At 40.4% G+C, this 12953-nt stretch overlaps 2 protein-coding genes across 4 annotated transcripts; one reads left to right on the forward strand and one right to left on the reverse strand.

The window, feature by feature from the left end:
* The first annotated feature begins 4258 nt into the window (after positions 1-4258).
* LOC115996796 (protein SYS1 homolog) lies at positions 4259-11429 on the forward strand. 3 transcript variants are annotated; one of them, XM_031236207.1, is made up of 4 exons: positions 4259-4811; positions 6322-6548; positions 8358-8529; positions 11191-11429. In XM_031236207.1, exons 1-3 carry the CDS (start codon positions 4588-4590, stop codon positions 8363-8365), a joined length of 459 nt encoding a protein of 152 aa, XP_031092067.1. In that variant the 5' UTR covers positions 4259-4587; the 3' UTR covers positions 8366-8529; positions 11191-11429. The 3 variants fall into 3 exon arrangements, with proteins under 3 accessions (XP_031092067.1, XP_031092068.1, XP_031092069.1); XM_031236208.1 differs by having other exon boundaries at positions 11232-11429; XM_031236209.1 differs by lacking the exon at positions 11191-11429 and adding an exon at positions 9985-10413.
* On the reverse strand, positions 8880-12953 carry LOC115996795 (probable sulfate transporter 3.4). The gene is made up of 12 exons (XM_031236206.1): positions 12377-12953; positions 12057-12264; positions 11370-11541; positions 11211-11276; positions 10933-11046; positions 10724-10840; positions 10526-10652; positions 10069-10355; positions 9778-9968; positions 9575-9660; positions 9405-9481; positions 8880-9248 (listed from the first exon to the last, which is right to left on the reverse strand). Exons 1-12 carry the CDS (start codon positions 12777-12779, stop codon positions 9105-9107), a joined length of 1992 nt encoding a protein of 663 aa, XP_031092066.1. The 5' UTR covers positions 12780-12953; the 3' UTR covers positions 8880-9104.

Genomic DNA, 12953 nt, shown 5'->3' on the forward strand with positions numbered 1-12953 from the left:
CAATCTTGCAACAATGGAATTCTTCTCTAATTCTAATCTAAACTAAGAATTGCAATGTGGAGTGAATTGGGAATGTGGAGTGAATTGGGGGAGATCTCTCTAGGCTAATCCTAGAGAGAGAAATATTCTAAAGAGATCTAAAACTGAAGTGTGATGGATCCCCTGAAAAATGGCTCAATTCGCCTTTTAAATCTCGCCCAACCGCCAATTTTCCGCGCTGGACGCACGCTGGACGCGCGTCCACTGGGGCGTCCACTGCGCGTCCACTGCGCGTCCACTGCGTTTCTGCTGCGTTTTTGCTGCACAGACTTCAACTTCAGAGAGCTGCTTGGTGGACGCGTGTTGGACGCGCGCGTCCACTGCGCGTCCACAGCAGACTGCTGTTCTGCTGTGCGAGAATCAGAGAGCGAAAAGTTGGACGCAAGGGTGGACGCATGGTGGACGCGCGTTGGACGCGCGTCCACTGGGGCGTCCACTGGGCGTCCACTGGGCGTCCATGGTGTATTTCGCACTCCAACTTCGACTCGTGAATCCTTCTTCGAAATCTAGCCATTTTCTGCCTTTTTGCCCATCTTTTTACCTACAAAATGATTAACCAAGTGTGGAACGGGGTCCAATGGCAATATGAAGCATTCTAACGCAATAAAGGGACAAATCAAACACAAAAGCTACGAATTGTGCACTAGACGATCCGATAACAACCTTATAAAGATGGCATCTTTTGCACTTATCACCTTCTACCCTGCTTCTTTTTTAGCAAAGTTAAACCCCATAGTCTAGGTCGACACGCCTCCCAGCTGAACCCCAATCCCTTTACTTAAATAGGAATTAGGATGTCGGACTCGGATAGCCAGAACGTATCGACTCGGGATTACGACGAAGGCGACGAAGCGGTCGGCGAGAGCCCTTCACCTTCAACGGGGGGCTCCACTTTCGATCAGATCGACGAGGTGGAACACGTCTCTCCAATCGCCGAGGGAAACGAAGGGCCGCTGCGACCCTCAGCTTCCACCAAAGGTATCAGCTCGTCTGGCTGGGGCAAATCGCCACGAGCAGTGGTTTCGAAGATGTTCCCTCATCTCAGCCCCTGCGCCGTGGAGGAGATCGGCGCCTCTTTTGCTCGGAAAGGCGTCCCTCGAAAGTTACAAGCCCCAGGGCGAGCCTTGAGCCCCGAGGCTTCGTCCCGACCCCGCACACTCAGCTCCGGGCGAAGCGAGTTCATCGTTGCCGAACCCCCGCCAGTCATCAACTTCGCGCGCCCCTGCGGTAACCAGCTCATCGGATCCGACCCCCACAGAGGCCGATCAAACCGCCAGCGCACCTTCCGCGGTCCGGAAGAAGATGCTCTTCCTCAACAGCGAGGTCGTTCAGCAGCAGAGGTGCCTGCTCACCCGGACCGAGGTAGATGAAATCCACGCGTTGTTACGCGGTCGGATTCCGTATAAGGTCAGTCGGTCGCTCGGCAACATTATCGATCGGCACGTCGACGACTGGCTCGGGATTCATCTGGACTCCCTAAAGGCGCCTCTGACCTTCCCTTTCTCTTCTTTCCTTCTTGCCTTTTTGAAGTATTACGAGGTCCTTCCGGGGCAGATCATTCCGAACGCTCATCGGATGATCGCGTGCTTTCCCCAGATCTGCACTCGGCACGGGCTGATGTGCACGATGGAGCTATTCAACTTCCTCTACGCCGTCAGACCCCTCTCGGCCAAACACGGCGGGGGTTATTTGATGCTCCAGTCCCGAGGGCACCATTGCACCCTCATCAACGTGCCCGACAGCAACAAGGGGTGGAAGAACCGTATACTCTCGGTCGAGTATAAGTGGAGGTTGTCGGTCCCCCGAGTGTGGTCTACGCATTTCACGGCCCATAGCTTCCCCAAGCGGACCCGAGCTCTCACCGACGCGGCCGCGAAGATCTCCTCCGAGGTGTACGACTATCTGATCTTCCGCACCCCGGAGAGTTACAAGAGCGCCAACCTCGAACCCCCCGACTACGGCCGTGACAAGAAGTACGAGCCAGTGCCGATCGCCGGGGCGAATCAAGGTCGTTTAACGCTTCCAGACCGGTCTTCACAGTCCGGTCATTTGAACTAACCCGCTGTTACTTGTGCAGGTATGTCGCTCGACCGAACATTCATCGCCCCGGCCGCCGCCCCTCGCCCTAAGACAAAGGTGGCCCTTGGCGCAAAGAAGGCCGCCCCCAAGACGACCGCCGACCCCCCGGTCATCAACATTCCTGACCCTGCCCCCGCTGACGCTTCCTCAGGCGGAGGCGCAGCCCCCGACCTTCCAGTTGCCCTTGGCTCAAGTCGGTGAGGGAAAGAAAAACGTCAAGAGGCGGAGATCGACGAGGTCCTCGCTTTGAAGCGTACCAAGCGCCCCGCCAGCGCCCGATCTTCTGACCTCCACGAAGGCCTTCGAGAGAGGGACGCACTGGCCTCCACCCTCGTCGATCAGGTAAGGGACAGGGTCCCCGGCATGGAGACCATCATGGGGTGGTCATGCAACCGGCTCGGCGAGCAGATCGCCGAGGACATCCTCCGGGTAAGTTTCTGCCATCAAAATAATATATCCCCTTTTGATCGGGTACATGTGTCTAACTTTATCTCCTTCAGCTCACACACACGACGACCGACCTCTTTAGTCGGGCTCGGGCATTGGAAAGCGTCCGAGAGAAAGAGGTCGTGCCACTCCAGAGGCAAGTGTCCGCGGCCGAGCGAAGGATCCAAGAGCTGGAGAGTGAGCTTGCAGCCGCCGAGGACCGGGCGGAGAAGGCTGAGAAGAAACTCGGCGAAGCCGAAGGCCGAGCCGAGAAGGCGGAACGGGCCGAGAAGGAGGCCATTGACAAGATGAGGGATGCCAGCAGCCTCGCTCGGTTTATCTGCTCCGACGAGGCCATCGCCAAGGAGTTCTTCACCGCCTTCATCAACACGGAGGTCGGTGATAAGCTCACCTGGGTATATGGGCAATGGGCCTTTTCCTCGGGCTGCCGAACCATACAGGAGCAGGTTCGCACGGCCCTGACCGAGGGCCTTGAGGAGACAGATCTCCCGGCCGTGCTGGTCTTGCTCCCTGGCGAGGTGGCCGACCCCGGCCCCAGGCCTTACTCTAAGCCAGGCCCCTCGGAATGAGAAGCAAAAGAGGGTTTTTGTAGTATGTTGTACGCGCGGAGCTCGGCCCGCTATGTGCCGAGCACTTCAAACGATTTTTAATTTAACCTTTTCGGTTTTAACTCTCTGCGTTGTTTATTTCTCCGTGCGTAGTTCAAGGCCATAAGGTCGGCAGACCAACATAATCGGGCACCTTACTCCCGAGATGGGCACCTTGCTCCTATCGGCCTCGAGGGCCACAAGGTCGGCAGACCAACGTAATCGGGCACCTTACTCCCGAGATGGGCACCTTCTACATATATCATTATATTACACAAAGTATAGGGAGAATTTTATCATTATCAGGTTCTGTTGACGAAAGACAACAAATAATGATCATGTCACAATAATACTATGATCAAATAGAGATTTTCTGATAATACTATGATCAAATAGAGATTTTCTGATAAAAAAAAAACTATAAGTGGACTGTCACCTACAAATATAGCACTAAAAATAGAATTAACTCAAAAAAAAAAAACATTACAAATTTTTTGTGAAACACTTATCGAAGTTTAATCCTATGACCATCTATTTAAAAGGAAAATCTTTATTTCTCCTTCATTTTTACCTCCAAACTTTTCTCTCATGATGTGTCTTTTATTCATTGAATGCTAATGAATTTGCTAATCCATTATTAATTAATACTCCATAAACAAGTATGACTATCTATTACATTATGACACATGGAAAAATTTGTAGGAGAAATAAGGAAAATTTTGTAACATTTCTCTATTTAAAATGGTAAAATGAGTCATTACACTAAGTAATAGTTGGCAAAAACATTGCTAACTTTTTTTTTTTTTTTTTGAATACCTTAGTGCTCAGATGGTAGAGTAGTGACTTTTCCATATGAGAGGTTATGAGTTTGAGCCTTAGTGGAAACGACACTAATACTGACTCTTTGTGCTCTAACAGGTTGAGAAAGACAAAAAATATGTTTGAACAAATACTATGTAATAGAGTTAATTGTATTAAAAAAAACATTGTTAACTTTTTTTTGGGTTCTACTGACTCAATTACAATGTAGTATTAGCTACTTTCTCAATATGGTTAACTTATTTATAAACGAATATATACATTTTATTGGGAGACTTATTCACTCTCCCTCATCCGTATATCCGCAAAAATCCAAACTTTTTCTCATTTCCATCAGCTAATTCTTCCTTAGCTGAAAGACTGAAACTCAATATCTTCTTCCGCCCAAATAAGCAGCAATTCGGCTCAATTCTTCAATCAGCTTCTTCAATTAGTTACCCTCCAGCCTAATACAAGTTAGGATTTCACTTGTAATCTCAGTTTCAAAAAAATTTCGCTGATTTGTTCTTATATATCGCTGTAAATTGATTCCTTTTTTGGCTGAATTCGAATCAATTTTTCCATAGAACTTGTTTTTCAGATCAAAGAGATTTACTTTTTGATTTGGAGAATAGATATGTTCTATGGGGCAGTGGTGTGGGATCCATGGCTGATTGTTGCCCAAATCGTTTGTCTTCAATGTCTATACTACTTGACGCTGGGGATATTCATGGCAGGTCTAGTAGGGACTAGGGTTTCCCGAATTAGTCTAGTGTATTTCTTCGATTACGCCAGTGTTACTGTCTCTACTAACACGGGGTGGTGCGTCATTACTTCGTTTATTCTCAGCTCAATTGCAGGGTGAGGTTTTGACTTTATCCATTTTTGAGCGTTTTACAGACTTGTATTTTGTTCTTAGTTTAGTGTATTGATTCTTTGAAGGGCTGTTTTGACTTTTGTTAATTGTAGTATTCTTTGCATATCTCTGTTGTTCTGCAATTTCTAGTTTTGCCCTTGGATAACTTATAAGTCAAAGCTTACATGTTATAGCTGATAATTGGAATTGATCTAAACAGCTTATGCTTTGAGATAATTCAGATTGGTTGAGTAAGGTCTATTTAATAAAATTCCATTTTGGTTTTGATGCTCAATTTGGATGATCTTTATTATAAGATTTGAAGGTTCCTTTGTGTACCTTGCTTAAAGATGATTTCTTTTCAGTGTATAATGTGAGTGCAATATGCTTTATTTGTATAAAATGATGTTAACTATAGTATTTTTTTTTTTTTAAACTTAAAAATTGCATTATAAACCATTTATATATCATTCTAGATTATAAAGTTCAGGAAGAAGTGTCAAATAAGCCCCTTAAGTTGAGCGAATAGTGCAATTAGCCCCTTAACCGAAAAAGGAAAAGGGAAAAAAAAAATTCTACTAGACTCCCTTAAACCGGGAAAAAAGTGCAATTGAGTCAAAATGGTATTTCTTCAGTTAGTTACGGCTGATTTAATGTTAATTAGAAGTCAATGTGTGCTTTTCTAGATGTGGTAGTGATTTGGCATGACCTATTAGGATGAATTGGATAATTTTTACCAAAAAATAAAATAAAATTGAAATCATCCAAGGGAGACAACTGAACCATAGCAACCATGGATGTTCGATGTTGAATGGTTGCTTGATGATTTTTATTTTTATTTTTTTAATTTCTAATTTTTGTACAAAATTATCTAATTCATCCTAATATGTCATGCCAAGTCATTGCCACATCTTAAAAAACTATATTTGAACTCTTAGTAGTGTTGACCTACTAAATAGGTAACATTTGGACTCAATTGCACTTTTTGTCGGTTTACGGGGGTTCAATGATGCTTTTTCTTAGCTAAGGGGTTCAATTGCACTACCCGCTCGATTTAAGAGGCGTATTTGGTACTTTTTCCTAAAATTTAAAAATTTTGCCAGTTTGCATCACTTTATATATGACAACGATGCTTTGCTTTAAAGCAAGGTAAAACCCTGTTGCTTTGTTGCGCTTCTCACTTCAAATTTTTTTGTTGGTGTCTGTAGTTGGGTGCTGGGTGCTGCTCAGTTTCTTTGGCTTTTGGTTTTTTTCTTTAATTGTAGAATTTTTTGCACCTAGTCTGGTGAGAACATTTTTACTAAGAAATCAACTGCTGATACCTGCTTGAAATACTGTACATATTCTTTGCAACCATACAGCTTATATTCTTATGCAAACATAAAACTTTTGAAAGTTTTATGTTTTATGCTCTGCTTGGTTATGCTGAATTCAGGGCAGAATGTATTAAATGTTGATGTTTTTATAAATAATGGCTTAACCTGAATAATTCTTCTCTCTTCTTTTCTCAAACAGAGCTGGCTACTTGGTCTATGTTATTGAGAGGGCAAAGAAGTGTTTAGATTTTGCTTCCACCCTCTATGTTATCCATCTTTTTACATCTCTTGTCTATGGGGGTTGGCCTTCTTCATTAACATGGTGGGTGGTGAATGTTACGGGGTTTGCAGTGATGGCATTGCTAGGCGAGTACCTGTGCATAAAACGTGAATTAAGAGAAATTCCAATATCAAGATACCGGTCAAGTAAGCCTTTTTCTCCCTTTTCCTTCTCATGGGCTTTAGAGTCACTACTAGCTTTTAAGTTTTCTTCTTCTTTTTATTTTATTTTTAATATTTCCATAAGTCATAAACAAGATAACCCAAAATCCTGCCAGCCTGGATAAAGGGTAGAGAAAAACTAATTTTCACTTCTTTTTGTTTTTCCATTTCCTTTTCTCTTTTATAAGTCTCTGCAAATTAAAACAGTTCTTGCTGGTGTCACCTGCATCAGAATTTTCAATGGCAACAAATAAATAGATTAAATAAGATTTTTAGGAGAAAGGAACATTTTAGCCAAGGCATTAGGAGGAAACTATTCAGAACTTTTGTTTGCACAACTGCGATTTGATTATCAATACACTCCTTAATGGCACATTTGGTTCACAGAAAGAATTTTGAAGGAATAGGAATCCTATTGCATAGGGAGTGGAATAAGCAAGGAATATAACATGATTTCTATTCCATTGTTTGGTTCATGGATGGATTAGACTTCAGGAATTGTATTTTAATTTTTGGTTGGATTAAGGAATAGAATTTGAAAAAGCATTCAAAAAGACAAAAATACCTTCCACATTGATATATATAATTTGTGTATACACATAATAATAATAATATTTATTATTATAGAATACATTTTTAATACCTAACAAAAATATATAAAGGTAAATTAGGCATTACAAAAAATAGGCTATTCTTGAGTTCTAAAAAATAGAGTAATACCAAGCCTTCCTTCGGAATAGCTATCCCCCTTGCAAAGGGAATAGCTCATTCAAGTATTCCCGGGAATAAAATGACTTGCCAAACAATGGTATACGCCTATTCCCGGGAACATTATTCCATTCTAGGCCTGTTGAACCAAGCGTGGTGTAAAGATTAAGCGATATAATTAGAAAGCATCAAGAGAAGTATTTCGTGTTCATGATGGATCTCTTACCTTTTTTTTATCTCTATGACATCTTAATTCTTACGTTTTCTTATATGAGCCTCCTCTTGCTACTTGGCATATTCTAGGTCACCAAAACAGTTTTCTCTGTTATCATTGCATAATTTAAGTTGCTAATAGAATAAATATAGTCTTATTATATCGTTGTACCCATCACCATTCCTGCCTTTTCAAGAATATGACACACATGATGTGAACTGGGTGGTTGTCTTACACATTATCAATAGAGATAATCACAATTAATAAGTGTTAGCGTTACTTTAGGTGATAAAATAGGAAAGCTATTCATTTATTGGGAGATGTAGGAAAATTTTAGTCCATTAAACTAGAAAGTAGGAAATGTATGCTCCATTTGTGAGATCTGTACTATATTGGCTTATGAATTTCATGGTGTTCTTGGTAGGTGAGCATTAATGTCAAAGAATTCAGTGACAACTAGAATGTCTATTGGGTTTGCTCTATTTAATATTTAACACATCAGTGTAGCTCAGACCAAAATCTTAAGGTCCCATGTATTTTTGCTTAATGCCATCATACATATTCTTTTGTTTATAAAAATGAATATGTTCAAGCTATACACTATCATTTTACCATTTAGAAAGCAATTAGCACTTTTAGATTTCTTCCTATCTCATACTTTGATAATAACTTGCTGGCATCTGCGTTGGCTATAAATAGTGAATGACTTCACTTGGCTATCAATACAATGGGCTGTTTACTTTGCAGTGTCTGTGCACTTCTCTTGGTCTCTGTGTGTCTGAGTTGAAGAAATTCACTAGTAGTACTTGTGTGTTATTTAATCCTGCTAGCTATGATGCCAATATTAATTTGAAATTCATGAATATGTGCAGGTGTTTGATGTAGCAGAATTCAACAGCAAGGATCAAATTTTGCTTTCAGTTTGCTGGTGGGTTCTGTTTAACATGTGGATTGGCAGGCTCTGATGCTTCTGCGAATGATATACTTTCCATGTTGGGGTCAAACAATGAAGGAAAATAAGTAAAAGAGAAGCATAAAAGCAAGGTAAGTTTTTACTAGTCATTAGGCAATTAGGCATTCAAGTCCAAGCAGATGAAATTCAGAAAGAAATAACTTTATTTTTTTAAAATAATTTTTTCTCTAGTCTTATTGTGGATTGCTAATTTCCATGTTTGGGTTTGGGGCAGGGGGGATTAATTTGCTTGTAATGCTGACTGAAATTAATGATAAAGTTGCCTTGTCTCCTCATCTGTTAATCAAGAAATTGCTCTTGATTTGTTAATTTTACTCTTAAAAAGAAACATAGCTGTGGGTGTCAGTTTGAAAGGCGGGTATCTTTGTTAGGTTTTTTGTCTTCTATTTATGATACTTGGTTGTTTCAAAAAAAATTATGATACTTGGTAAAAATGATGGGAATAGGGAACTTTGATTAATGTTAAATCATTGAAGCACATGTAGCATCCATCATCTTAGAAGAGCTTAGGATAAACAAACGCAAAACAGTGTTTCTCAGTTTATTTTCCTAAACTCCTTGGGTCTTGTAAATCCTTTTTTTCAAAACTAATGCAACCCAACAGCACTTAGACCAATCATTTTCCCATCAAGAAAACAATTGAACTTTAAGGTTCAGGAATATATGAAGTGGAGATATCTGAAACTGCTTCTGCAACTGTCATATAAAATGCATTTGATTCAAAAGCCTCCAAAGTGCCAGACTTGTGCATCTTTTCAGCAACACTTCCAACAGGACTTGTAAGCACAAGCTATAAAAAAAAAAAAAACTTCAAATTAATAAGATTTTTTTTTTCGGGGTGTGGGGTGTGGGGTGTGGTGTGGTGTACTAACTACACCGGGTGGGGTGTACTAACTACTAAGGTGTTAAAAAACCAAGTGCTGAGCTAGAAACTGGACTTGTTTACCTTAAGAGACTTTCTTTCCAATGCTTTCCTCAATTCATGAATTGTATCAATACCACTTGTGTCAATGGCTGTCACGGCTAAGGGTAGAAATATATACCTTTAGGTTAGTGGAATTGCAAATAAGAAACCAAACACACAAAAGAAAAGCATTTGTTTTCATCACTTGTAACCTGTCATGTCGAGTATAACACACTTTATAGCGCTTTCTTTGTTGGCTGTGATCCTTTCTTCCTCTTCACGAATCCATCTTAGTACCCTGCATTCATTGATTTCTCTCTAGTATGCCATACATTCATGTTCTGGACTTGAAAATCTAGCTTCATGACTGATATATTGATATAAAGAAAAGAACTAGAGTAATCTCTGAACTTACCTTTCCTGGATGTAGGTGGAATTTGCAAAATAGATAGGTGATTCCACTGACAAAACAAGGAAAGTTGGGATCCTAGTAGCTGTTCTATACCTTCCTATGCTTTCATATACATGAGTTCCAGGAATATTTCCCAGAACATGTGTGTTTGGTCTAGTTACATGCAGGAGGATCTTGAGGATTGAAACACTAACCTAAATTTTAACACAGACACAACAGTAGAAATGATAAGTAAACTTCAAGTATTTCAAGAATTGATTTTCTTCGGACTGAGATGTGGGAGGGGATGCTTACTGCAATGCCAAGCCCAATCGGCACTGAGATGAAAAGAACACCAAAAAAAGAACACATACAGGCGAAGAAATCAAGTTTGTCAACTTTCCACAGTTGCAAAGCAGCCTTATAATCTATTAGCCCAATCACAGCTGTGATTATAATCGCTGCCAAGATTACGTTAGGTGTGTAATAGAACAAGGGCATGAGAAACAGGAGAGTGATTAGCACAGCTGTTGCCATTACTATATTTGATACTGCAGTTTGTCCTCCAGCATTGTTATTGACTGCAGATCGTGAAAATGATCCTGCAACAAACATTGTTTTTTTTAAAGTAAATCAGGCACTTCTAAAAAATTAGTTCAAGCAAAGTCTCTGCATGATATACTTTTCCCCTAATCAGTATATAGCTGGAACTTTGTGTGCTGGATTATCCCATTTTTTGTGAAAACGGAACGAGGAGCTTAGAGAACTTTACCTGTTGTTACATAGCATGAAGCACAACAACCAGCCATATTCATCAGCCCAATAGCCATCATTTCTTTGTTACCATCAATTTGATAGTTGTTCAAAGTAGCAAATGTCCTTCCTACTGCGATTCCTTCCTGCAGTACCACAGACTAACTTAACAACAGGGTACTGTTAATGGTAATTGATTCTAACCAATGAAACTTACCGTGAGAGATAAGACTCCTGCTATAATGCCTGTCTTGATTGCATGACTCACATATGGGCCATGGAAGTACAGCATGTTTATTGAAGGTGGATTTATACCCTTTGGAAGTTGTCCAATCTGCAGAAAGATTAAAAGAAGGCTTTCACTCACATCCTACTAACAAATGGCTACCAATCCTTTAGTTAGTGTGATAAAAGACTATTGCTTACAGTTTGGAACATATTAGCCTTCTCCTTGAAGAGTGAAACTATAGCAGTCGAGAGAATAACTGATAGGAGCGGGGCAGCTGCTGAAACCCAAAAGAGTTTTGGTTTCCAGATGCCCTGTTTAGGAAGTAAGATTGTAAGTGCATATTAGTAATCAATTTTCATTTACTAGTGACTTATCAATGCATCAAACATTTTTTTTTTCTCAATTTTTATTTACTACTGATTTATCAATGCATCAAACATGTTTTTCTTCAACAGATACAAGGTAGCAAACTTACAATTTGCCTTGCTGTGAGTAGGACGATCAAAAAGGACACACCCATGACAACAGTTTGCCAAGACCACTGCAAAGAAACATTAACACAGCTTCATGCAACATGGTCTTTACTAGGTAATCTTATGCTTTGAGGTTTTATTTTCAAAATTGCTAATGTAACCTCGTCTTTATGATGGAAAACGGAGGTTAATACTGGAATTATTTGCATCTGGTTAGTGAAGTGGACAATCCCAAGTAACCCTTTCAACTGTTGCAATGAAACTATCACTGCTGCACCAGCCATGAATCCTAGAAGAGTTGCTTTTGAGAGAAAATCAATAAGGAACCCTAGTCTGTTTACATTCAGCCAAATAAGTCAATCAGCATTTTGATTAAATATAAAGAAAATCTCACCCAAAAATTTAAAAATAAAAATTACCCATCATTATCAGGATTAATATTTTCCATAATCCATATAATAAGCACTAATATTCTTATAAAACAGTGTTAAGGTTGCTTAAGTTTTGTAACCTAAACCTTTTGCAATAGTACAATATCAGTTTGTCAACCAAGGAATCATTTTTTGTATCCCACCATTTTCATCAACTTTATATACCTCAAATGATTCTTGTCAAATGCCTTGCCATAAAAGCTCATCTCTTCTTTAGTTTGCACTTACTTATTATTAATAATTACTTTTATCAATTAATAATATCTTCAATTACAGAAAGAGAGGCTAATGAAGCAAGAATCGAATCTATTCTATTCAAGTGAAGTGAAATAGTTCTTATTAATTGAACATTTTAAACTCTTATTGACTGAGAAAAGTAGAGTATGATTATTTAAAGTATGAAATGATCATAATTACCTGAAAACCCCCAAGGAAGCTTGAAATATTCCAGCAACAAAAGTAGCAGTGAAAGCCAACTTGATATATAGAGTTGGGTTTTTTTCGTGATGAACTACCTCGCTAAGCGTGGTGCCCATCACAAGAGAAGCTATCGACACCGGTCCGACCGATAAATTCCTCGAGCTACCTAGAACTGAATATATCAATGGCGGAACGAAGCTTGAATCTGCAATTATAAATGAACATTATTATACATATAATAATTGTGATATATATAAAAATAATTTCAAAAAAAAAATAAATAAAATAGGAATTGTAGAGAGGAGCCTGAAACCTACATAGGCCGATAATTGGGGGCAAATTGGCGAGCTTGGCATAACTAATTCCCTGCGGGATTGAGAGGCTGGCAATGGTGAGGCCGGCGATGATATCAGAACGGAGAAGCTTGAGGGTGTAATTCGGGGCCCATTCGAAAATGGGGAAGAAAAACTGGAGCCCCAGGAGAAACCGCCGGGCGGGGGTTTGGTTCCTGAACCGGTGAAATGGATCATCCGGGAAGAAAATCTCCCCGAGCCTCTGGCTTAGTTTTTCCCAAGTGGTTTTGTGCGGCGGCAAGCAAACTTTGTGCACCTCCGATGGTGCCGCCGGCGTTACACCGTCCTCCGGCGGGACGTTAACCGTGACTTTCTCGCATGCTTCATGGCCGGATAAATCTTCGACCCGGCTCGAGTTTATTTTCATATATATCTACTTTATGTATCCTTCCTAATACCTAGGTGAGAAAACTTTGAGAGACAAAAAGAGAGAGAAAATAATATATTTTTTTTACTTATTTAAAGAAGTTATGAAGGCAGGTGTTTCAATGTTGCCTCTTGGAAATGGGAGGTCTTACCTTTTTTATAGGGCCATTGCAAT

This window comes from Ipomoea triloba, chromosome 11 (assembly GCF_003576645.1).
Source record: "Ipomoea triloba cultivar NCNSP0323 chromosome 11, ASM357664v1".
In the NCBI taxonomy this organism is placed as follows: Eukaryota; Viridiplantae; Streptophyta; class Magnoliopsida; order Solanales; family Convolvulaceae; genus Ipomoea; species Ipomoea triloba.